Source organism: Aulostomus chinensis, chromosome 7, assembly GCF_037954235.1.
Source record: "Aulostomus chinensis isolate RoL2024-O1b breed Wild chromosome 7, RoL_Achi_v1.0, whole genome shotgun sequence".
Taxonomy (NCBI): Eukaryota; Metazoa; Chordata; class Actinopteri; order Syngnathiformes; family Aulostomidae; genus Aulostomus; species Aulostomus chinensis.
Window position 1 is genome coordinate 2,141,245 of NC_141326.1, and position 27,136 is coordinate 2,168,380.

At 50.1% G+C, this 27,136-nt stretch overlaps 1 protein-coding gene across 1 annotated transcript in view; it reads left to right on the top strand.

The window, feature by feature from the left end:
- The first annotated feature begins 355 nt into the window (after positions 1–355).
- The window catches only part of LOC147258181 (neural-cadherin-like), a 105,485-nt gene continuing 78,704 nt past the window's right edge, over positions 356–27,136 (top strand). Inside the window, exon 1 of the mRNA XM_086208113.1 lies at positions 356–1,630. Coding sequence (XP_086064239.1) covers positions 505–1,630 — 1,126 coding nt within the window. The 5' untranslated portion in view covers positions 356–504. The remainder of the gene's footprint in view (positions 1,631–27,136) is intronic.

The following is a 27,136-nucleotide window of genomic DNA, read 5'->3' on the forward strand; positions in this document are numbered from 1 at the left end:
ACTTGGAAACTCCTCGCTGGCGTCTCAGGCAGTAACACGCCACATTACCACTCTACAGATGTCTCCTTTGTGGTTCGATCTGTAAGCCGGAGCAGTAGCGGCCATGTGATTCGGGAGGAGGTGGGAAGGTCGCGGGTTCGGTTCCGGCTGGGAGAAGGATTTCAGAACGCCCTACCGTCCAGCCAGCTTGAGTGGTACCAGACGGATCCTCACGTCTCGAGATTACTTGATTATTCGTGGCAGACGGGAGGCGTTTGGAGCGCCTGCACAGGCGGAGACCCTCTTGACCATAACACGGGGGGGTGGGGCTGACCGCGGAGCTCCCTCCCCGTGCGCCGCCACGCCCCCGACCCTCTGCCTGGCGCTGTCCGGTGCTCCGGTGCTGAACGCTGGGTACGAATGCGGCCAGCTGCCTGCAGCGTGGTGGAGCGCCAGTCGTGCTGCCTGGAGCCGGGAGACGCTCCCCCAGGATGAGGAGGCTTGAAGTTGAGCGGGCTGTCTTGGATGGATGACACCCCCCCCCCCCCTTTCCATGAGAGCTATGAGGGACACGTCAGTCTCTTGTCTTTTCTAAGGATCCCACACCGTCCCACCCTCCTCCCTCCCCCGGGTCGCTCGGCGGCAGCTGCACAACTTTCCACCAACATGGTTCTGGGTGTTTTACTGGGCCTGTGCTGCCTCTTGATACCGGCCGCTGGATACCAGACACCGGAGCGGCTGCCTTTCTTTCACGGGCACGTATTTGAGAACTCGCCGGCCGCGGCCAGGGTGAACGGGCTCAGCGTTCCGCTGAGACGCATCAACGCGCAGGAACGGTGCCCAGCCTCGGGGATGCACTTCAAACTCTACGGGAACGGCAGCGAGGATTTCCGTGCCTTCGCCCACCACAAGCGGGGGAATATCTTGCTTCGAACTTCCCGGGTCTTGGACCGGGAGGTCCGCTCGGACTACCGGCTGAGTGTCGGTCTGTGCTGTGAGTCGGTCGTCTCCGAGGTTGCGTCGGTAAAAGTGGACGTTCTGGACACCAACGACCACCAGCCCACTTTTGGGAGTGCAGACGCGGTTCACATAACTTTGAACGACACAGCAGCCCTCCGGAGGGTGGTCCACCGGCTGGCGGCCGTGGACGCGGACAGCGGCAAGAACGCCGAGTTGACGTACGTCTCAGTCCCCAGAAACGGCAGCTTCTACGTGGTTCCCAAGACAGGCGAAGTTCTGCTGGTGGACTCCATCCTGGGGCTTCCCTCTGTGGTCAGCTTCCGCGTCTTTGCCAGGGACCGCGGGTGGCCCCCGCTCACCAGCAAAGGCGTAGCGGTGACCATCGTCCCCCAAAGGTGGGCGGCAGCCGGTGCGGCGGGGTCAGGGAGGGCAGGACGCGCGCCCAGGGCGTTGCTGGAGCCCGCCACCCTGCTCTCCCTCAACGTGTCTGAAGACGCCAGCATCGGCTCGGTCATCACGAGCCTGAGTCCCACCAGGTTCCAGTCAGCCACGTATGAGTTGATCTACCCGGACCCCGAGAGCTCGCCGGTCACCGTGGGGCGCGACAGCGGAGACATCACCATCACCAGAGGGCTGGACAGGGAGGCAGAGCCCTCACTGGAGCTCACGGTCAAGATCCAGGATAAACGAGGTGTGTAGGACATCACACACACACACACACACACACACACACACACACACACACACACACACACACACACACACACACACACACTCCACTCTATGGGAATTTTTTGCACTGTGCCCTGTTTTAATGGTACACACATGGTGAAGCCCTGCCGCCCTCTGGGCTCTTCACTCTGCATGAATGGAGCCTCTCAGCAGGCCTGATGCGTCCATCACCGTGCAGCTGCAGCAGAGACTCCACAGGTGTGCTGGTCCACTGGTCCACCCCCTCCATCCATCCCTCCACCCCCTCCATCCATAAATATTCACCAGTTTGTTCCCTGTATGGTGCAGGAATCAATAAGTGTAAGAGGGAGGCGGGGAGCAGGCGAGTTTTGTACACACGAGCGTTCGTCAAACGCTTGAATTGTGTCCGTGATTGACGTCGTTTGCGAGGGTGAAGTTGTTTTCTGAGCTAATCCTCGCAGAGTGGCAAACCACCGCGGCCCTCTCCCTCTCATCTACTGGCATTACCCCTCTAATCCTCCTCTCATTCACTCTCTCGTCCCGGGGATTTGAAGTAGCGCCGCCACAGTCAAGCAACCTCTCCAGCTCGGGAAGGAAAAGGTGGAAAGGGAGATGAGATCCCGGAGCTTCTGTACAAGTTAGACTTCGGTCTTGAAAACAGGGTGAAGAAAGGCAAACACCTGGGGGTGGGGGGGTGGGGGGGCTGGCGCGGCGCGGGAGGAGTTGATGCCTCTCATGAATCGCCGACCGTCAGAGCTTCCAGGCTGTCGTTGCGCGCCTGATTGAGCGGCGGTTCAGAGCAGAACCACGCACATCTCCGACTTTCTTTTCTTCTCTTCGCGGATGCGTGACAGAAATGAGCCGCTCGAGCCTGGCAGACATTCGGATCCCCCCCTCCCCCCCCACACACACCTAGGAAACTCCTCTGATCAGAGGCGCCACGCGGCTCGCGGGCGGACCCTGACGGGAGCCTGGGAGGACGCGGCCTCCCGCTCGCCTCCTCCCCGCTCCTCTCACGCGGGGCTGTCGAGAGTCCATTTCAGCTGATTTTATTTTTTATTTTTAGAGATTTAAACTAATCTCTCACGTGAATTTGCCTCCCACCGTCGCACGTGGGCTCGCTTGCATTCATCTCACAAATAAAAGAGTGAGCGCACAAAGGGGGGGAGGGAGACGCTTTGTGCGCGCGTCTGTCTCTGCGGGTGTTTGTGCGTGAGACTGCGTGGTCGGACTCAAACTGATCCCAGTTACAATAACAAGGCCCGCGTGCTCAGCCCCGTGAAGCCCGCCAAACGCACCCCGCCCCCACCCACGGAAGACGTGGACTAAATAAGAGGAACCCTTTAGCACAACAGCACGAGGCCTCAGACTTCCCCCCCCCCCCCGCCCCCCCCAGCTCTCTCTCCTCCAGCCTGCAGGCTCGCGCGTGCGTTGTTTCCTGGCTACTGTTCGCTCTCCTGGATGATTTCAAGAACCCTCACGTGGTCGTGACAGTGCGGGGGGGGGGGGGGGGGTGACATGAGAAGGACGTGCTCTTATTAGCCGGTGAACGCTTTCACCAAACAGGTGGTGCACGTGTTCATTAACTGGCGGGTGCGGGCGCGGGACGCTAATCCCGCAGCGGGAGCTTTTCTCATGCTAATGCACCTGCGGGGGCGGGGCTGTCGAGCCCGCAGCCGTCAGCGGAGCGCCGTTGACGCGGGAGTTGTGCTTGACGTCTCGGGTAAATCATCCCGTCACCCTGCAGGCGGGCGGCCCTATGAGCTCCGTCCTCGGAGGTAAAACCACCTGAGAGGAGACGCACTCAGTAAGAACACCTCGCAGACCAGACGGTGACGTAGGGTGACGTAGGCAGAGCAGCAAGCGCACCAGGTCAATCAAGCAGGTTAGTCCTACTGGAGTCAGAGACAGGGGCTCCTTGGTGTGTGTGTGTGTGTGTGGGGGGGGGGGGCAAAGACATGTTCCACCAGCACCTCGCCATGACCATAAATTGATTATCTGTGTACTGTAGGGGCCACCGGGGCCCGCTGAACACATGACGTGTGTCGTAGAAGTAAAAGGGTTGTGTGTCTTCAAGTGCATCCAACATGAAACCTGTGACATCACAGCCTTCAGTCCTGTGAACAAACATCGACTCCTGTCAGGTGTGGCGCCGCAGTAACAGGTGAGTCGGGGCGGCGAGCGTCGCCTTGGCGGCTGCCTCTGATCGCCGTGTTTTTTTGTCCAAGCCTGGAAGCTCACACAAGCCTACACACACCACAACAGCATAATTAGAGAATACAGTTGGAATAATTTACCATAATTCAAGCTTTGTGGCAGCTGCTGCCGAGATCCACATCTTATACTTGAGTCATCCCTGTGATTGGCGCGCTCTGGTGACTGTGTCTGCTAGCATGCTGCACCACAGCGCCACCTATGACCTCCAAAGGGTTTGAAGGCTGAATCCTGGAAAGACTCCGAATGCCCTGTCGCTCCTGCGGCGCTCTGGTTGTGTCGTGATCACAACGCCGTGCTTCGTCACGCCCCTTATTAGTTCATTCCAGCTCCAGAATGAGGAATTAGCGATGCTCCTACAAAAAACAACATTTGTTCTTAATTTATGCTCTTTTAATTACACTTGTTCAAAACTTCCTTTGACTAAAGAATTAGATTATATAACTTGTGGATGTGCGGAGCGTCATTTACTGTAGTTGCGGGTCCGTGGACCCTCTGTCAGGCTTTGACAGCGGCAGCTGCGTTTGCGTCGCAGGAGCCCGCGGTGCTCAGGGCCCTGTGAAAGAATCCCTCCTCTGTCCTTGTCTGGCTCCCTTGATAGCGTTGGGAAAATATTTACCTTCTAAACTATATTCAGTACAACCCTCGGAGAGAAGAGCCAAGTGATATTTTTCTGACATCGCCTCTGTGTATCAAACCAGCTGTATAAGAAAAAAGGTAAAAGCTATGGAAGTAGGCCATGACTCATGACTCACAGAAACTGGTTCTGGTGTTTGGAGGAGAGGGAGCGAGGGACCTCCTCAGTTCTTCCTGTAAAGGATTATGCTGGCCCACAGAGGACGTCACTTTGGATTTGTATTGGTGGGGAGTTCTTTGCTTTGGGTTGTTCCACCCAAAGAATCCTCTTCTTTACACCTGCATCTGTTATGGTGTCTGACGGGCTGGGAGGAGAAGAGCGGGATTGGGGGGAGATGCAACGGCGGTTTTCCCCTCTCTTTCAGGTGTCTGGGCAGGAAGCTTTCAGCTCGTGGTAATCACCTCGACTCGGCCGTTTTGTCAGGGAACCTTCCTCTGCTCTCCCTCCTTCATCCTCTCTCTTCCTGTCTCACAGTCAGCATCTCGCCTCATGCTGTCTTTAATCCAATTTTGCCTTTCCTTCTCGTTCCACCCCTCCCTCCCCGTGGCATTTGCATATTCCCCCCGTGATGTGAAATGAATTGAGAAGAGACCCGATCTCATTTTTATTTGTAATTTGTGACTGTGGGGCCGTTTGTTTAAGTAGAAAACAATTTTGCAAAAAGCTGTCTGCATTTACTCAATTTAGGGGGAAAATAATGCCCATGGTGTATTTTCTGTGTGATTGTGAGCATCTGTGTGGTTTCATGTAGTATGTGCACGTTTGATGGTGTGTGTGTGTGTGTGTGTGTGTGTGTGTGTGTGTGTGTGTGTGTATGGAAAATGTTATTAGCCTTTCAGTATCCAGTTTCCCTGCAGCAGAGATTCTCAGATTTGCTGCTTCTGCTGACGCGCTGTGAACCTGTAACGCGCCCGCAGCCCTTGATTCCTTCTCCCTTATCAAGCAAAGGTGTGGAAGCCGCTTGGCTGCAGTCCTCTCTTGTCTCCAGTCCTCTCTTGTCTCCAGTCCTGGTGTGATGCTGAGCTGGAGCGAGGCGGTGTGGGTGTGTCACAGCTTGGTTTAGTTGTTGTTGTTGTTGTGGTTTTGCTTTTTTTAAATTGAGATTACATGGAGAACAGGAGCAGGGAGGAAAGAGATATGTAAACTGGATCCAAGGAAGTTGCAGGGGCAACGAGAGGTCAGGACTCGCTGTCGCGCTGACAGCCCAGTCACCGAGGAAGACTTAAGACCCCGAGCTTAGGTGGAGGAGTGAGACAGGCAGGGAGGGAGGATGATGGAGGGAGAGCATCCTTCTTGTGTGATCAGTCTGATGGGGACGAAACGAAGTTGTTACTTTACTGAAAGCGATACTTTGCTGCAAAGGTATGTTTTGCCCGCCAGGCACTCACAAACAGGTGTCTGCACTCATGAGGATGTTGTGCTTCTCATCATTGTGCAGAAAGAGCCAGCCATGTATGAGCTTAGCTTGACGCTAAACCACAAGCGTCACAGTTGGTCTGCGTTCATCTTCAGAGAGATGAGCGCGTGTCGCCACCTCTGCATCGCTGAAAATGAATGAAGGGAAGCCAGATCAGAGGCAGAAAGTCACCTGATGGCGCGTCGGTGTGGTGACACGTAGTTGTAAGTAGACTGGAGGAGCTGAGAGACTGCTGCTGCTGCTGCTGCTGCTGCTGCTGCGGGGGGGGGGGGGGCTGTTTGCACTCCAGCCTGTTGTGCAGAGACGGCTGCAGGATACAGGAGGATCCAATATAAGGTTCTTTACAGCAGTGAAAAGGGTGCCGTGCTCTAGTGTTTGTCTGAGTATCATCGGGGGGCAAATGAAGAGACAGCGAGAGGAAAAGTACGAGGTGCCCTTTGGAAAGGAAGCGAGAAGCAAGATTATTGTCTCGCCGCGCAAAGTCGGAAACCAAAGAGCAAACTGGAGCAAGTGATTCACTTTAGTACGTCCACGTTAAGGTGCGGATCACGTTCTGACACCGCGTCTCCCTCCATGTCCAACAGGCGTTCCAAAAAGTTCAAGCTGCTCCTGCAAGTCGACAGCTGTCTCTCATTGGTCAGAGGAGTGGGAGGTGATTTATCAATAAGCCAATACCGTGACCGGTAGTACAATAACAGAAAGAGAAACCAACATATTGCTCATAGGCAGAAACAATCGATACTTTACTCTATCATATACTTTCTACCACAGAGGCCCTTATCGCTGTCTGTCAGGGTCTAACACTTCTTCTACTTTTTCAAATTCCTAGTCATTTATTTCTCAAAATCACACACAAAACGCAACACAAATGATGCAGAGTGACGAGAGAAGGTATCACACAGACACACAAATGAAAACGGTGGCAAGAACATGAAAAATAAAAGTCAACGCCAGCGGTGCTCAGACCCACTACCCTGGAGGACCAGGTCTGACCTGAGCAGGGCGCCGCGGGTCAGAGCAAACACCTTGTTTGTTCAAACGCCCTCTGTAGTCGACCTCTTTGTCCGTCTGGTCTCTCACTTCCCTCACGTCACCCTCGGCCGCACGACTCACTCAGGAGTAACTCATCGTCAGGTGAAAAGAGCGTCCCCGCCTCACAGCATGAACAGTAAGTTACATCTTTCTCAGAAGTATTTATTTATTCATTCATGTATTTATTTTTACATGGGGGGGGGGGCAGGCCTGCTGGTGGAAACATTGCATTTGCAGGCTCAGGCTCTGCCTTACAACTCTTCTCTCTTTGAACTTTGAACTTTCTTAAAGGTTAAAAAAGAGGGTTTCACTTTTAATTCTTCACACTTAAGAATATAAGACTCCTAATAATGAGATTATCCAGAGAAAAGTTTTCCTCAGAATCTTGACTGTAATTTGTCTTCTCCTTAATTTTGATGAAGCCAGTTTAAGTCCCCAAAGAAGTGGCAACAGCACAAGCCGCTGGGCCCCTGACCTCACGGCTCAGGGGGGCTGTCGAGTGATCCAGGTGTTGCTGGTTTGACCCCCACACCCTCGAGGTTGTGTCAAAGGGTCCTTCAACCAGGATCCTGAACCCTAATTGCTGCTGTGGTTGTCACCTTCAGTGCTTTGAAGCAGCGTATAGAAAGAAACCCACCATCAGCTCTCCCCTGACTCTCTCCAGTGGAGCAGAGCCAGGCTCAACGGGGACGGACGTCTGCTTCGACCTGCTGGAGGGAGAGAGAGACAGAGGACAGGGACAGACAAAGATGGAGGAAGGACAGAGAAGATGGACTGCTGCTGGCGAGACCTGCTGCGAGGTGGCAGCCAGTCGCGGTGACGTGGTGGGACCGTAGGTATTGGAATAATGGGAGCGATGACTTTAATGCTGCAACGCGCTGAATATTGCATTGTGTTGTGTTCCCGCTGCGCTCACGGGGGACCTACACCTGCTCTATATACCTGCCCTCAGACGACTTCTGCTAAGAACCGCGGCTCTATAAATAAACGGGAGATGAATCAGGAAGCCAACAGCAGTCTTGACTGTCAGGAGTCTGACATTTTGCTGACCTGTTCATCCACCTGACCCCCTCCGTGTCTGGCTTAGCCGCTGAACAATGTCATGCTGCTGCTGTTGTTGTTTTGTTGTTTTGTTAAAACTCTTATATATCTTGGAAGGAAACACCAAGTGGTACAGTTTAATTGCAGTAACAGAAACTGCCCTGAAAGGAGCAAACCAACTTTTGGAAAAATGTGCTTATTTGCCGACCTCCCTGGAGCCGGACAGGAGGGTGGAGGCTACTCAGCCTTCTCTGCTCTGGATGTGCACTGACTGCTAGTTAGGTTAGCACAGCCAGTGCTCGTGGATGGGACATGTAGCTCAGCCTGGAGCCATCAAATACCGTTTCTCCAAAAGGATCCTTACCTGCATGAATAGAAGTAGGGCAGTGGGAAATATTCATGACGGAATACTAATCCAAACTAGTGGGATATTGTGATTTTAGAATCAAAAATAGCCGGATCTACTTTCGCGGTAGTAGTTTGACGCAGCACCTCAAAACAAAAACCACAAGTTGAGGACTAGAATAGCGACTGCTACTCGTAACTGTCCCTGGATTTGAACTGCAGGTTTGAGGAGCTGACAGGGCAACACGGAGCGATGCTAACCACCACTAGCATTCTTTGTGCTAAGCTAATCAGCCTGACCCTGTGGGTCTCAGCCCCCGATGCAGCCCGGAGGAGAGGAGGGCTCGGTCTTCTTGTCTGGTTGTGGGGGTGATGGACGATAAGCAAACTGCCTACAAAGTTGGTGTGTTCCATAAATGTGCCAACGTCTGATCAGCTTCCTGAGCTGCGTCGGCCCCTCCAGAACAAGTCGCAGTCTTCTGGCTGTAGAAGCTGATGTGGCGTCAGGATAAGTGGAGGATGGAGAGGGAGCGTGTTCATGTGTGTCTTTCTGTGTGCTTGAACCGCGTACGTCTCATTACCGTGGAGGCCGCCACAATCTCCTCACATAATCAATTACACATCTTTGTGTGTGAGGTGTCAGGCAGATGTGAGCGCCGCGTGGCACCGAGCAGAGACGACAGCCGTGGCAGCCTGCTGGCCAAGGCTCTGCATTATTGATGCCCATTACCACAGACATTGTCAACTCCAGACTTCACCTGGAGGCAGGAGTGGTGAGGTAAATCTCTTACTGACCTCCGACGGTACTCATTCCCACGATGCATTGTGTGACCTGGTGCCTAACTGTGATAAATGAGCACCACTGGTAGGGCTTTGTTTCACTGAATCCACCTCCTCATCGCAGCGCGAGACGCGTGTTTTGCTATTTTAATGTTCTCCTATCATGCGCCGTGTGATTGCCTAACTTGCCTAAACTCTGAATGATCTGCAGTGAGCGCGGTGGAGTTCATTTCACTGACACCTGCCATTACCTCCCCCGTCCATCTGAAACTTTTGTTTTGTCTCAACCTTTGCATGCTGGATAGCCTCTCTGTGGCATTTCCCCTGAGAGCTGGATTGATTTTGTGCTATTGATTAACCAGGAGCTGTTTTGCTTCCAGCGACAAAACATCACTTTAAACAACAATTTATACGTTGCAGAAAAGGCTGTGACGGACTGTTGCTGACAGTTTACAAACTGGGAGAGGGCTAAGTGTGTGATTGAGTCGCGGGGCTGATAGAACTGTCCTTAAGCACTCTAATGAATCAGCCCCTCCGACAGGCAGCCCACCTATAGGCTGCAATGAGCAAGGGAAAATTGGAGCCAGGGCCAGGACATGTCATGGGAATTCAATGCTTGTGCTTATTTATTATCTATTGAAGTTGAATTTCACAACCTTTTGTACCCAAAGGTCCAATTAAGTGAGCTTAACAATGGCTGCAGCTCCTCTCTGTGTGGCCCGAGGAGGCACTGATAAACACGCAGGAGGAGGCAGCCGCCCAAGCTTGGCGGGTGAACTGTGGACGAGGATACTTGTGATGCAGCAGAAGGAGGATCACATGGCCGGCCAGGTTGAGACGTGTTGACACTCGGTCAAGTTTGCTCTGGAGCCCAGCGTGCAAACTGAAGTAACTGTGCAACAGCAATTTGAGCAGTGAAAGGCGCTGTAGATGATAATGACTGACATGGTAGAATGAGGACGGAAAAAAAGGACTTTGCCAAAATTTCCTCCGGTCTGGTGATCAGAGCCATGGCGAGGAAGATGAGGGCGCTGTGGCTGAGATTAGAAAATGTGCTCAAAGATGATGTCCATCTCCTTGTTCACTTGTTTAATAAATCCCTGGAGACGGAGACACGGTCTAGAGCTCCACCACAGCCTGATGATGGCTGATTATGTGTGTCATTGAAGCCGCGGCGTGTAGTACCGCTCAGGCTTGATGAGGAGCAAGCGTGTTTGTGTGACAGCAGCTGGCGTGTGGACGGGCACGGAGGTGGAGGAGACGACGAGGTAGCACGCGAGAGTGAGTGAGTGATTGGGCGCAGTTTTTCTCTTGTTGATTTTGAAGTATTTTTCAAGGCACTGAACACAACACAACAAACCAACATCTAATTGGTCGCCTTCGTAGCATAAACACACAAGTCTTTTTTTTTTTAAAGTTTTTGAGAAAACACAAAAAACTGGAGAGAAAACATAAAGAGTCATATCAATCATAAGGAGTTGATTTAAGCAAAAAAAAAATGGTAGAAAATCATGACTCAGGCAGTCATTTCAAGAAGGTGAGGATCTTTAGAGACAAACCATTTCGACCAGCTACCGTTTTTTCCTGGCTCATTCATCAGGGACATTAGCAGCCTCACCTGTGTTTCCTTCAGCTGGAGATTTTTTCCTCCAAATGTCCTGAACGACACCAGCAGGTTCATGTGTGGCTGTGGTGGAAGCCTCGCTGTGCCTGGGCGGCAGATATGTTTGGGGGGGGGGGGGGGGGGAGACGCTTGTGAGGCTTTCAAGCTATTTTAGATTTAGAAAGCAGTGATCGCCACACAAACACACACTCGCTCACAAATCCGCACACAGCTAGTCGCTACTTCAGCAACACGGGCACAAACATGTTGACACGCCTGTGTTTTCTGAAGTTGAGGCTGCTCGGCCTGGCGGTGAGTGGAACAGCCAGAACAGGAACAAACCGTGTGATTTGACTGCAGAACAAAGCGGATGCTTTGTGTCCATGAGCACAGAACTTCAGCAGATAGAATGTGCACTGTAGCATGATCAAACAATCTCTCTGCCACAGCGGCTCGTGGACACGTCCTAATCCTTAAGAGGACATACCAATCTATTTATTTCTGCTTGTGTTGTGATCTGTCTTTTGTTCTCTCCATCCTGGCATATGTGTCTGTGGTGTGTGTGAGCATGTGTGGGATTTTACTCTTTGTGCAATCCAGCTACCAATTTCTGTCAGCTCTCCCAGGGACCAGTGAACGTGCGTAGCTTTCTTTCTATCTTTTTCTCTCTGCCTCGACAGTGTAGGGCTTAATTCTGTGGTCTAATCAGACCATATGGTCTCTAGTCTTATGATGTGCTGAGAAGGATGGGATAGGGTTGCTGCTGTGTGGTTAGCGGCGCCAGCCTCGCCGTGGAAACACACAGACACGCGCCACTGCCCCACATTAACGATCAAGACCTGGAACTGAGGGCGCAGAGCTTGCTGCAGCCTGCTTAAGCTCTTTTACTCAAAATGAAACAAAGGAAATGAAAAAAAAAGGCGGGAGGGAAAGAAAGCCAGAAGTTTCCTGGGATTCAGCTGCACGTCTGCTGCTTAGTTTGTCATGTCGTTTTTCAACAAGTTATCGACTCATAATTACTGCTGCCCTTTCTGCCACGACACTGCAAGCAATTTGAATAATTAATTGTGTGACTGCCTGTTAACTTGATGGATATCTCCGACTGAGAAATGGTCGCCGCTGTCAAACACTAAAAATCTGCCCCGGAATGTTCAGCCAGCCCAAAAATAATTGTGCGTTCAATGTCTAAATGAGTCACTGAGCTAGTCTGAGTGTGTGATCAGGATATATTTACTCTAAATCCCTCTGATGGAGTATTATACTGTAAAAAATGTGTATTAATGTGAGATCATCCAGTGTTGGGCTGATTAACGTTGCTCTTACCTACATGTGCTGGCTCTGATGGTGTCACGTAGTTGTGATAGCAGATATTGTGATAAATCGTGATGAGGTCTGGGATTTGAAGACTTGCTCTCTCTGGCGCATGGGGGGTGATAAACATTGATCTTGTTTAATCTTGCTGGCCTGCTGCTAATGACGGGAGATGATGGTCCTCACAGGACAGACTGCTCACTGGATTAGTTCTCTAAATGAGGACTTTATCCTCATCCTCTCCTCCTCTTCCCCCACTACCAATAAGCCAAACCGCAGTCACATGCTGATGGACGCTACAATGCATGTGACTAGACCTGCATGTTTGGTTCGGTTTCGACGAACCACGTCCATGTGTGTTCTGTCAGTGTGCGTCCACGCAAGCACGCACGGGAGCGACACTGTCTGAACTCACTCGTGCTCCGTCCTAATCTGCTGCCACAGGAATGCATTTACTGCACCCTTGCCCAGTAAGGGACAGTGATAGGGTGCTCCCACAATGCCCCTGAGCAAACACAGACTCAGGTTGTGCTTGCAGTGATAGATTAACGCTGTCTCACCCATACACTGTGGCGTGTTTTCCCATTAAACCTGTGTGGCTCCCTCTGTTTGCTTCTGTGTGTGTGTGTGTGTGTGAACATGCATGGCTGTGTGTGTTTATGTGTGTGTGTGTGTGTGTGTGAACATGCATGGCTGTGCGTGTTTATGTTTGTTTGTCTATCATGGAAAGATATCGAAAGGGCTCTGAGGACAACCACCATCAATCACCGGCATGAAGGAAAATGGAGAGCGGGATGAAAGAGAGATGGAGGTCGCCATAGGAAGCGGCGTGTGGAGGAGAGGAAGAGACAGAGGAGTAGAGGATGAATGGATGGAGCGGTGCAGCCTGGCTCTGATTGAGCTGGGTAGTGTAGTTTATATCCTTTAGAGATAAGGCTGGGGAGCACTGCTCAGCAGCTTCTTCCCCCTGTAGCTTGAACGGAGCATGATAATAAGAAAGCGTGAATAGGCCAAATTGAATTAATGCTGCAGCACACCATAAAAGCCCTAACTATAATGCATTTTAAAATCCTATAATGAGCAGGGAGCTAAAATAATTTCACACTCCAGTGAAGAAGATGGGTCCCTAACAGATTTTGGGCCTGGCTGACACCGCCAGTGCTTTTGTCATTCAATGGGGTGCTATGTCGAAATGATACTTACTCTTACTTCGCGGGGTACAAGAGCACGAGGGAAAGTCGGCAAACGAAGCCATTCAGATTTCCCCAACACATTCAGAGTTTAATCAGCACGGTGAGCGGCTGCTGGCCCGCTCCGGTCTCACCTCGGTCAGTTTTACAGTCTGGGAGAAAAACAGTTGCAGAGGGGCACATCTGCCATGAAAGTGCTCCCCTCATTACTCTCCATTAACAGCACATTCACTGATGGGGACAGCAGTGGGAGTTGGACCCTGTCCCGTTTGTGCTCTCACACACACATTATCTCACAGATGTGGGGTTTTGTATACAGAGTACACACACCAAACAGTATTTTTCAGTGTTTCACACCCTCATATGCTCTCAGCTCTCCCGTCCTCATCATTAGAGTTGCTCCGTCATAAAACTGAAATTACCTCTCCATCATCAAGCCAGGGAGAGAGAGAGAGACAGATAGCTCTCTGACACACTAACACCATGAGACGGGCGCTGATAGAGACAAATGACCAAATGAGGGACTCTCTATGAACCTCTCAGGCTGGAATGGAGGAAGAAAGCAACGTGGTATCAACCGCAATTTCGTTCTCTCCTCCTCTCTCCTCGCTCCTCTCCTCTCTTGTCTTCTCTTCATGCACATCAAACTCTACCCTGCACCCCGCTGACCATTCCTAAAGGAATATCGTGTGCTTTTGTAGCTGCATCGGGTTTCTTTGAGCTACGCTTTCCTCTCAATGCTGGGCGAGCGGTTGTCTGCCTACAACTGCAAAGATACACACACATAGACAACTGCTGCAACACATCAGTGCAAAAACACACACACACACACACACACTTCAATAAACACTTTTGAACATGTGCGTGCGTGCAACACGCCAACCCCCTGGACTATTTCTATGTATAGATGTGCGTCATGAGAGCTCATCAAAAGTGAAGCCAACAGATCTGCTGTGCTCCCCAGCAGCACGTTCATCACAAGCCCCACCCTCTCAGCTGGGAGTGTTGACATGAACTAAGTTAGCGTTGGCGATTGGCCCCGTCCTGGCAACGTTCATGGGGTTCCTTTTTAAATGTATTTCACTTAAATGCCTGTAATTTTTCAGTGGCACATTTTATACCAGAAAGTATCACTCAAGTATTTTCAAGCATGGAGGTGTGTGAATATCTGTGTCTGCTAACGGGAGGAGAGACGACGGAGGTTGTTGCTGGCGCTACCCTTCATCAGACCGGAACGTCCGTGGTTCAGTTCTTTCATAGCACAACGTGGCTGAGCGCTCGTAGCAACTGCATTTAGTTTGCATCAAGTTCTGTTGTCAGATAAAAAGGTGATTGATGGCTGGTTTGTTTGAAGTACCAGTAGTTTCTGAGGCAAGTATTTGCTGTTGTTGTTTGGGGGGGGGGGGGGGGCGACTTGTGTAATTTGATATCACAAAGGTGGAGAGTGTTGTGAGTTGTTAAAATGAGTTGTGATGCTCTTATCTGATGGCTCAGCACGAGGCCACGGCTCCATTTCATGTTCGCTGAGCAGGAACACGATGCCAGTGTCCAGCCAGGAGTTGAAGGAAGTGGAGATGTGTTGTCTATCATGCGCGCACACACACACACACACACACACACACACACACACACACACGTATAAGTGGAGGAAACAAACACCACAGGCTTCCAGTAGAGCTGGAGGAGACCAGGCACCCAGACACGCTTCTCACAGACTCCTTGGTTCTCGTCCGCCTGGCTCCGCCCAGTCGAATCAGACTGCTGGCCTCTGGGCTGGTGGTTTGTCACCTTTGCTGGTGCAACAAGGATGTAGTTGTCATCTTGGCAGGAAACGAGTTTTATACATCATCTTAAAGGTCTTGTTGAGCTCTATCACATCATCAAAGACTACAGTCACTATATATTTTACTTTACTGCTACTTTTTAACTTTAGTTTAAGGCTGAAAACATAAAAGCATATTTGATGTTTTGGCTAAAATGTAGCAGTCCGCAGGTTCGTGAGAGGATCTTTTGACCCGTGACTGAAGCCCATAGAAGTGTGGATCGCTTGAACATGTCGTCTGGAACTCAATAATCCATGCACACGGCAAATTGTGACGTTTATGGCAGCGCATAAATTCCTTCATTGATGCTCATCCAAGCGGGAGAGAGGCTGCGAGTGTGTGAGAGGAGCCGGGAGGGGTCATGCAGAACGCCATTACCAGCGTTTGAAAAAAGCCTCAAAGGGGCGGAGCTTGTCGAGACTCTGCTAATGGCAGCAACTGCACACTTGAACTCTCCACACTGGCGGCCCCTCGCTGCTGCCAGTGTGGGAAACACTCCACGCCATCCGACTCATCGACTGACTCAGACTTGAGCAAAGGAACGAAGCTCCGCTGTGAACGTGGCGCGGCGTGCGTGTGCCTCGTCCCATCCGTGTCACTTGTAGCGTAGTGGGTGGCGGTTGGACGAGTGCGTGAGTCCTCCACGGGCTTTTGGGTATGAATGCTTGAGAGCTTATTATTTCTGCACTGAGTGTGTGTTTGGTTAGGGCCATTGTTCCCTCACACATTTGAGAATAGGAGGCCTACTTCACAATCAGATCTAATTATGTGCGATGTCACAGGTAGTTGTGGAGATGCAGCCCTTGACTACTAATGCAGTGCTTATGTTCATGTAAACGAATGCCTGTCTGTACAGTTTCATCTGAGGAGAAACAAGGAATCCCACACACGGTCAGTCACTTGTACGCACTTCAGTTTCACTTTAGATTTCCATGCATCTGATTGGTCATTATCTCCACCTGCTAATCAGGTGTGGGGACTGAGAGCAGTGTGTGTGTGTGTGTGTGTGTGTGTCTTCAACCTCCCGATCCACTGAAAACTACAGTAAATCAACAGATCTACAGAGTTTAGACAGTTGCAGAGAGACATAAACTCATCAGGGTTGGAAAAAGGTGAGTATGACGCAAACCCCTGAGGGTCCTGCCCCCCTAAACCCCGCCCGCCAACCCCCTGGAGAACAAAACGTTTTACTATCAGCTTTAATATGTGGATTTAGGCAGGAGGATCAAGGAAAAGTCTCAGTTCAGGGCAACAACCGAGACTACAGAGCCGCAATACAAAGACATTAAATGAAACACACACACTCTCACACACACACACACACACACACACACACACACACACAGAATACACAACTCGCGCATCAAATGGAGAACAGGGTTACTTCAGTTCAGCTTTGCTTGTTTGCAGTGAGCTTCCTCGCACCATGATGCTGCTGCTGCGAGCGCCGTGTTTACGCCGTCACAGCCATCATAGAAATCAGTGCTGACTTCACTGTCTTCCTCCTCTGGATCCGCGCTCAGATGCTGGAGCATCTCCACCGGCCAGACCGTCACACGTCCACTACTTCCTGTCCGTCTGCTCTTGTTTTCTCACTTCCTGTTGCTGAGTCTGGTCATCTGAGTTCCATGTGAAAAGGCGATCAGCTGAATCCAAACCGGGATCCTTCCTGACGCTCCTGTCGGCGCAGGAGCCGACGGCAGCCATGATGTTTGCGCCATGGCCGGGACAGGAGAGGCTGCTTATGATTCAGGGAGGGCGCGCTTTTGTTTGGTGCTCTCATTGCAGTTTGCATTTATTGCATTTTAATAGAGCTGCTGAGCATTCTGGGATAAAGCCTTATTGCTATTGATGGAGGGCCTATCGCCACTACAGTTCTAACAGCAACCCTGTGTCTTCTTTTAAGACTTGCCTGAGAACCTGATTATGCTGTATAAATAATATCGATTTGTTGGGAGCACTGGGTCGTATTGGCTTTGAAGGTGCCTTTAGCATTTCCTCAAATGTGAGTGGATACTTAGGCCTGGCTGGTGTGTGTGTGTGTGTGTGTGTGTGACTGACAGTTGCAGGATTGCTGAAGTATTATTTGTACGTGTTTTAATTTTCAGGATGGTATGACCAGCGCAGCGTGGGGGGGGGGGGGCATCGGCGTGATGAAGACAATTTCTCTGTTTCTTTAATCTCTCTGCAGCATCAGTGGTTTGCTAATTTGCCTGTCGGTGCATTTTGAGAAACTCATTGTGGCGAATATGAAGGTTGAGCAGAGCAGTCATAAGTAGGAGGGGGCTGGACGTGGGACCTGGCAGCAGGTTTGCCTGGGGCCCTGAGCCGGGGGGGGGGGGGGCAGGTTACATTCATTAACAGCATTTGCAGTGGAGAACTTGAAACCTGTGACTTGATGTAGTGTGACGGACAGGTGACCAGTCCAGGGTGAACCCCACCTCTCGCCCAGTGTCAGCTGGGATAGGCTCCACAAACACACACACACACACACACACACACACACACACACACACACACACACACACACACACACACACACACACACACAAACCCCACGACCCCTAAATGGATTAGTGGTATAGAAAAGGGATGGAGGGATGGATGGACTTCATGCTCAGGAGCCTGAACTGATGCTTCGGGGCCCCATGCCTCTGGCTCGGGGTCGTCAGTGCCGTCGGAGGACTTTTATCAGGTTTTCTTCATCTGCATTTCCTCGTCAGAGGAGTTCAGCTCAATCTCAGCAGGTCAACGCAGCAACACCTGAAAACCTCTCACACACGCAGAGTTTTGTAGCGAGTAAAGTCACTGCCAGTCTCCTGAAATCTCTCTCTGTAATAAGACATATTCCAATACACAATGTCTTTAAATGTTGGACATTTTAATTCAGTTACTTTCCTTGTTTAATCTGCGGTAAAAGTAAAATAGACAGTTCTTCTTTAATAGTGTGTGTAATCATTTCTGCTCAACTCCTGGTGGCTGCCGTAAATGTGCGGCGAGGTGCTACAAGTCATTCTTTGTCAGAAGCAGAGTCAAGCGAGTTAAGTGACCCAGAATTAATTCAAAAGCTTGGAACTGTCATGACTAATGTGAACGGCGGCGCGGAGTCGTCCTCCTGTGATGGTGAGAGGAGCTGTCGCAGCCAGAACGAAGCTCTGGAGCCAGGCGGTGCAGCGTCGTGCATTCACAGACAAAACTGTTTCTACCACTTTCTGACACAATCGAGCTTTTTAAAACATTTTATTGACTTAATAGAGGCAAAGTCAAGGCCAATAAAATCTCCTATGTCTATGAAGGACGGAGGGATGGAGTGAAAGGAACAGCTTCATAATGGAAGCCGATAAAGCAGCAGGCTGTAAATCTTTCAGAGATGTTTCTAGGAGGTGATGTAAGTGGTAAAAACAACATTTTGAGGCTGTTTAAATGAGTGTTAAACAGCTCCACAATCTGACAGCCATCAGCATTATGGGAGTCCTCCACTCTGCAGCAAACACAGAGACATTTTCTGGTTTCCTGTTCCTTTTTTTAGCCAATCAGAAGAGAGGATTCCACCAATGCCTTTTCTGTTTACTGCAGAGGGGAGGCAGCGAGAGCCCCCATCACAGCGACGGCCGTCTGAGCCGTCCGTCACTGCGCCTTCAACATTTGAAGTTCATTTGCAACAGCAGAGAGAAGCCTGATCTTTAATTTTTATTTAATCGGTATGTACATTTTTAAAAAAAAGTCATTTTAAGCAGGACATGTGAAAATGCAAATGGTTTTGTTCAGTATGAGTAGCAAAATGTCCTTCCTGAGCAGCACAAAGGGCCGTCCCAGCTTCAGACGTGACCACGTATCCTCTCATGACATTGACTTGTTTGCATCTTCGACTTTAAGCTGTTTGGCAAATATAAAACCATGACTGAAAAAATCCACAGCAGTGTGACTCACATTCCTTTTAAGATCAAGCCAAACATTTTGGTGGGATGGAAATTGGAACTGGCTCCACTGAGAGCTGGTGACTTAAAAATGCTGTTCCTCTTGTGTCTAAATAATGTACATCAAAAACATGAACAGACTGTTTTATCTTAAAGGTGCAAGAACTCAGTCTCTCCAGCCTCGAAGCACAGAATTAGGAGGAAGATTGCTCGGATCCCGCATCAGTCCTGATGACTCAGTTAATATTTGCACTTCTCTGCCTCCTATAACTCTCCTTCTGCCTGAGCTCTTCGTCAGCCTCTGCCTGCCAGTTGCTTGAGGGCCGTTTTCTATAAGCAGAGATTTGCATATGAATGCAGAATCCGACAACATTCCTGGACCTGAAGCATTCTGGTTTTCATGCGTAGTCTCGCTGACCAACTCATCTGAGCAGGCTTTGCTTCTGTCCGGGGGAACGTGAGTGTGGGAGCAAGAATCAGCTGCAATGTCCTGGTTGGTGTCATTTTAGCAGGAAAGAGTTTTTCCCTCCCTGTCTCCCTGCGTCTGACCCTCTTCATCCGCCCGCCTCTGAGCAGTGAGTGCAACGACTCTAGGACTAAACCCCCCCGCTGACCCCTGCATCGACTGAAGGACCCTAATGGAAAACACTGGACAACATGTTAACTTGTACTGGCGCTGGAGAACATGTGGGTCTGTTTTAACTGAGTGGCCTTGCTAGCACCCTCAGGGCGCCGCCGTGATGGCAGCCAAGGTGCAGATGTCCACTCATAACTCATCAACCGGCAAAGAGAAGTTGAAGTCAAGTCAGGTTCAGCAAATAAAAGTTATTATCTTGTGACTTTACAAACACAGCAGGTCTAGAACCGCACCGGGCGGCCATCTGCCTCGACCAGTTCAGGAGATGGACAGTGAGAGAGAGAAAGAGAGAGAGAGAGGTTTGATTAATAGTTGCACGGAGGGTTGATCCCAGGCCTGATCACATGACCTACATAGTAGCGAGGCACATGAGCTCTGGTTGGCAGCAAGGCTCTGTTGAGCTACACTGACTTTGCTTGTGGACTTCCAACAGTGAGAGGGTGGCCATCCAGCAACCGAAGGGTCACTGGTTTGATCCCCACTTCCCCAGTGACCATGTCCAAGTGTCCTTGAGCAAGATACTGAACCCCCAATTGCTCCTGATGGCCCTGCGATAGTTGGGGGTGAACCCCGCCTCTCACCCAATGTCAGCTGGGATCGGGTCCAGCCCCCCCCGCTAGACCTTTAAGGATAATCGGTATAGAAAACGGATGGATGGAGGAATGTCAACAGCTAAAATGGAGCAAATTGTTTTAGCGTTCACGCTAATAAAAATTTGAACAGTTTCATTTACTGAAATTAATGTCAGCCCATCTAAGATTTATACCGCCTGAAGGTGATCGCAGCTGTAACTGGGCGACACCTTCATGTTCTGGTATGTGGGAGGAGGCCGGCGCACCCAGAGAGAACCCACGCAGACATGAGTAGAACATGCAGACGTGCAGAAAATGACCTTCTGAGTGTGAGTCAACGGTGCCAACCACGCTCTGAATGACGCGGCGTCAGGCTCAGTGCAGGGTACATTGCAACGTGCACCTTCGCCACAGCTTAAGGCGTCAATTTGATGTGCAACTATGAATCAGGAATCATAGACAGACAGAGGGAGGGGACAGCAAGACATTCAGACAGAGAAAAGGACAAGTCTCTGCCTGGATTTGTGCTGGAAACATCAGAAGCCTCAGAACTTCCTCCATCTACCCCCAGAGGCTGCAGCTGATCTGCCCCTTCTTTATTGATCCCACTGCTTTTCCTCCGGAGACACGCCTCAAGCACCGGTGAGGGGCTACGACCGGCCGGCCGGGTGTCCGTGCTCGTGTGATGTAAAAGCTTCCATTTTGTTTCAAACCCCGATGCTTCCCCAAACCAGACCTGAACTGCATCAGAATACTCAGAAGGAAAAGCCCACAAGTAAAAAAACAGGAGTCAGATAGTTCCGACAGGGACTGAACTCAACCTCCCAGGTGCCGATCCGTTCTCTCACCACGAGCTCCTGCTGTAGATGGGCTGAGCCAATCGCAGCACTCCAGGCCATGTCTTTCCAGGAAGAGCAGTGAGATCTATAACACCTCCAGGAAGGAGCCCTGGATTCAAGTAAAAATGCTGGAAATGTTTTTCCACGTTCTTTATACTTCACCGTGTGCAAATACGTGATTAAAAATGGCCTTAAAAGATTTGCTGACTGTGACTTTGAGCTCAGACAACAGGGTCATCCGTTATTTGGTGTCTGAGCCCCTCCAGTCAGAGAGAACACAACGGTGTAAGATTGTTCAGTTGAATCAATTCGTACCTTCACTGTTGGCTGTTCAATACCAAATTTCCATCACAATAAAACAAGGTCTCGTTATAAACACCACAAAACCTAGTTTGCGTCTTCTGAGTCAAAACCAGAGAAGTTTCTTTTAACAGCAGAAGACCTCCTTTTCGGTGCAGGCCTGTCATTTTGATTATCTCAGGAGGTAAAACTTGGATCCACATCTTCGTAGCTAGCAGGGCTTTGATGAGTCATTTTGAAAGTGACTAACGTTCCTGTCATAGATGTATTTTGGGTTCTCCTCTCTTCTGTCGGTTCCTGTTCCGATGATGTCTGGTCAGCTTGTTGCATGTTACAACTTATACGCTTCAATTTATTTTGCAACATTTTAACGTTGTCAGCAGCGAGGAAAAGAGACGCGAGTAAATGCGAGAGAATCATCATTCAGTAACGTGGTATCAGGTTTAACTTGATTAATGTAGCAGCCCGACTCAGAGGTGGAGAACAATGTTCCGGGCCAGCGACCCGGGGCAAGGTTAAATCAGAACTGAGAGGACGCATTTATCTTCATACCATCCAGGGGGAAACAAATGGCAGCATACAGCTGGTGCTGAATAGAAAGTTCAAGTTTAATCTGTTAATCTTTCATACTGTTCCAAGTCAGTGTTTAATAACTTCATAAAAGTATGTCACTAAATATCTTACCAACTTGTAAAATAAGTCACAACAAGGCTCAAGAGCAGGCTGAGCCGCGCTGACGATCCGTCCGGCTGAGGGAACCTCGACCATATTTGTTTAAGCAGGGACCAGTAAAGATAATCCGCTGATTCTTCACTGGTTCTCTCGTTCATTTCTTTAAGTTTCTAAGCTCTTTATGACTCAAGCCCAGGTGGGGGCCGTCACCCCACTGGTCTTCACCCCAGGTCCGCAGGGCACTGAACATGCTCACTGACCTCGTGTCCTAAGAGCCAGTGAGCATGTTAGGCGCCCCGCAGGCCCGAGTTGGAGACCGGGGTAGGCTGAAGACCCCCTACCTGCGCTACATGAGGTGTCAGTGGTGGGACGACTGGCCGTGAGGTCATTGGAGGTGTGTCCGGTGTGTGAGCCTATGAAGGGCCTCCAGGATGGGTGACCCCTGTGTGAGGGATGCCAGAGATGCGTGAGGGATGCGTGCATGCATGAAGTCCATGTGCAGGCCTCCAGAGGGGAGGGGTAGTGTGATGGATGTCTGTCACCACGGTTGAATGTGCACTCTGGCTGCCCTGCCGGTGAACCAGGCTCGTTGGTGCAGTGGTCAGGCAGCGTGATTGGAAGCGTGCAGACCTGTGTCCCACTCCACCCGTATGAAGAAAATATCTTTAGTGCTTTGGATCTGCTTCTTTTTGGTTAAATTCCAGCATGTTAGATAAAATCTTAAACAACAATTCATTTAAATCTGTAACATTTTTGATTAAAGGTACAATTTATAGCTGGTCTCAACGAGCCAACGCTTCATATTTCACACTCCAGAACAAATTGAAGCAGCAAGTTTGAAGAACCACGGAAATGGAGACTTCTTTAGCATGACAACTCTCAATTTACCAGTTGATTTACATTCCAACACTCCCCCCTGGTCACAAGCTCTGGTAAGTGACTGAGGAATGAGACTGCTGAGACCCCCCCGCAATGCTACATTAAGGCTCACACCTGAACTTGTGCATGGGCCAGGATCCCTGCTGTCAGGTGAGAGCCCACTTCTGTCCAGTAGAGAGGAATGTAGAACCGTTTTGGTGTGATAAAACGAGCGTGAACCATTGGCGATGACCAAATTTCGAGATGTGGTTAAAGGTCACCTTGAATGAAAATCATCGTTTTCGTGTTTTTGGTGTTTATTCAACGTCCCCCAGTTGTGGGGAAGACACAGGAAGTGAGAGGCAGTGTCATAACCTCTGAAGTATCTCCCCTTTTTTGAATCACTGCGGGAGAATGGACCAATGCGATTTTGGCTGAAAAGTGACGTCACACTTCAGTCAGTGCCCCCCCCACTCGCACACACTGAACCCACCCCTTTCACACACGCCCCTTCGACATATTTCGGGAGGGGGCGATTATGCGAGCGAGCCGAGTGAGTGCAGGTTGCTCGTGTCGCTCACTCGCGCGACACAAACTGGCGCCTGCAGCAGCACCGACTGAGCAGATGATTGAATGAACGGCCTCAATAGAATTGAGACCTTTGCTTTATCTGCGCTGTCTGTCGCTGGCCTGGCCTGGCCTGGCCTGGCCTGGCCTGGCTACTTGGTATCTTATCTTACCAATGTTGTTGTATGATATGGAATGTTGTCAATTGACAGTAGCAGTCACACTTAGCACCGGCGACAGTTCGCCCAGAAAGTGGGAGTGCTTTCTTTTCAGTGACAGTGAGGGCAGCCAATCACAAAGTAGTAGTTAAATGAGGTTACCAGATAAACAACGGCAACCGATCGCCGTCACTTCATGCACTTGCATAAATAATGAGGTTGCCAGATGAGGTCAGAAAGGACCCCAATAGGGACAAACGAGGCATTCTAAACCCAACATGGTAACATAGCGGTTTCAGAGAGCCTTTAGGAAGCTTCTGAGCCATCACAGACCCAAGCATGTTAGTGGGGTTACATGTCACACCCCATAACAAGAATTAATACCCCCTTCAACCTCTCCATGGCACCTTTAAGATGTAGTGGCACTTTAGCTGCACGAGGGTCAACCGTGTTCAGGTCGTCTGTGTGCTGCTCCACACCGGACACATGATTCGCTTCCTCACCAATGACTGCGAACACAGCACAGCCCAAGTGCGTCTGGTGCAGGTAACCTTCACCTATGACCTTTGCTTCGAGTGACTGAGTCCTCCACTGATTCGTGGTTTTCACGTGGGAGAGAGTAACGCTAATATCCCGCAGTAACGTTGGGACTGGCAACACCGCAGTCACATGATACCAGCCTTGAAGCTTCACGTCACCCAAAAACTGCGTTTTCCTCTCTAGTATTCAAATGCCAGCGTATTTTTTAACCCCAAAAGATGGCCTTTGTTTGCTGGTGTGTGTATTTCTTCGTCTGTACGTCTGTACGTCAGCAGGATAGTGGCTGAAGGAGGAAGCATTTAATTTAGGGGGTAGATCTGCATGATAATCTGAAAAACAGCATTTTCTTATGCTGGCCTATCTGCACTGTCCAAGAGGCCCTCCAGTTTTCGCACGCTATGCCAAACGATAAATTGTAAACTGTATTTGTTTTAAATAGAATTTGAATTATTTAAATGTCTACTCTTTGCCTGAGGGCTGTAAAGCACCAGTACATCTACATTCAGCACTTGCTCCTCTAAATCCTCCTCTGTTATGTGAGTTAATAGACATGAATAGGGAACACTTGTCTGCTCAAGGAAGACAAACATAAAGCAGCTTCTTTTCATGCAGTATACCACAAATTAAAGTGAACCGGTGGTCATTAAAGTCGACCACATTCATCTCAGCCCATCCATCCATTTCTCCTGTTCACACGCTGTTTCCCACACAGGTTGGAGCCAAACACAGAGACACAGAGATATCCTTAGAGGAATGAACATTAATGCAATCAAGTTTTAGTTTAAAACCTCAAAACTGATCATTCCTGCGGTGCCGATAAGTGTTTTCTACTTTGCTCCCCTTGGTTCATTGTTGTCTGTCTGTCTGTCTGTCTGTCTGTCTGTCTGTCTGTCTGTCTGTCTGTCTGTCTGTCTATCTATCTATCTATCCATCTATCCATCTATCCATCCATCCATCCTTCCATCCATCCATCCATATATTTGTCTCCATTTTCTTAAAGAAATGCTTCTCACTCTCAACTGTAGAAATTCAGAAGTTGGTGAGTCACTTGTACTTTAAAGGTGCATTAGCGTGTCATACTTCACACCAACAGGGGGCGGTGTCCACCGCTATCCTACCGCCCCAGAAACACATTGAAACAAACGTTTTCACACTGCCAGTGACGTGGCTCCACATGTGATCTCAGGACCCTGTGAGTGTGAGGCGGACTGGTGGTACCAACGGCAGGAACCGATCTGAAGGAGCTTGTGTTCCAGTGCCCTTTATTTTTCTGTCTGCTCGTCAGCATAATTATGAAAAACTAGCTTGCGGATTTCCAGGAAACAAGTGGGAGGAGTCCAGGAAGAGACTGGAAGGGTCGGGGATCTGGAGAGTTTCTTTCCAACAATATTCAAAGTTATTACTTTGGTTTTTTGCCAGTTTCTATCATTTTTTTTGGGGGGGGGGGTGATTGGCGGGACATGGATCTGGAGTTCAGGAATCGTTGTAAAACCTGAGGAGAAATATCCTGATGTTTATATCGTTGTTCATATATTCTCAAGGAGGAACCCACTCAGTTCTGGGGTGTACTCGTCACAGCGCCACCTGTTGGCCACAGTCGTCAACATGTTGATGTTGTACTTCCTCCTCCAAGTGGGAGGATCAGATCACCTCAAATAAGGTCAGAAACACCTGCAGACCCTGGTGATGGGGAACAGGAGATGACATAGACTATCATAGCCCCACCTAGTGGTTACAGGATGTAACAAACATCACAATAATACTGTGCTGTCCTCACTCCCACAGAAACATCATATATAGAAAGTTTGACGCCACCTAGTGGAGGTAGAAAGTGATATTTGTGCCACGTGCAGTACTAGTCTGGCTCTACTTAAAAAAAAAACCGAATGTTTGATCAAATTCCACGTCCCTGACATGCTGGTGTGTGTGTATGTGTGTGTGTGTGTGGAGGGGGGGGGGGGGCAGAGGCCCGTCACTGCTTGCTGCAGCTTTAATTAGGGCCAAGCATAAAAGTGCAGGGGGCCAAAAACTGGCCTTGGTGGAGGCAGGGGTGGAGGGAGAGGTAGAGGTTGATATACAGGTGGATATAGAGCTGGAGGTGGAGGGAGAGGTAGAGTTTGATATACAAGTGGATGTAGAGCTGGAGCTGGCGTAGAGGTGGAGGGGGAGGTGGAGGGAGAGGTAGAGGTTGATATACAAGTGGATGTAGAGCTGGAGCTGGAGTAGAGGTGGAGGGGGAGGTGGAGGGAGAGGTAGAGGTTGATATACAAGTGGATGTGGAGCTGGAGAAGAGGTGGAGGGGGAGGTGGAGGGAGAGGTAGAGGTTGATATACAGGTGGATATAGAGCTGGAGGTGGAGGGAGAGGTAGAGGTTGATATACAAGTGGATGTAGAGCTGGAGCTGGCGTAGAGGTGGAGGGGGAGGTGGAGGGAGAGGTAGAGGTTGATATACAAGTGGATGTAGAGCTGGAGCTGGAGTAGAGGTGGAGGGGGAGGTGGAGGGAGAGGTAGAGGTTGATATACAAGTGGATGTGGAGCTGGAGAAGAGGTGGAGGGGGAGGTGGAGGGAGAGGTAGAGGTTGATATACAGGTGGATGTAGAGCTGGAGGTGGAGGGAGAGGTAGAGTTTGATATACAGGTGGATGTAGAGCTGGAGCTGGAGTAGAGGGGGAGGTGGAGGGAGAGGTAGAGTTTGATATACAGGTGGATGTAGAGCTTTAGGTGGAGGGAGAGGTAGAGGTTGATATACAAGTGGATGTGGAGCTGGAGAAGAGGTGGAGGGGGAGGTGGAGTAGAGGTGGAGGGAGAGGTAGAGGTTGATATACAGGTGGATATAGAGCTGGAGGTGGAGGGAGAGGTAGAGGTTGATATACAAGTGGATGTAGAGCTGGAGCTGGCGTAGAGGTGGAGGGGGAGGTGGAGGGAGAGGTAGAGGTTGATATACAAGTGGATGTAGAGCTGGAGCTGGAGTAGAGGTGGAGGGGGAGGTGGAGGGAGAGGTAGAGGTTGATATACAAGTGGATGTAGAGCTGGAGCTGGAGTAGAGGTGGA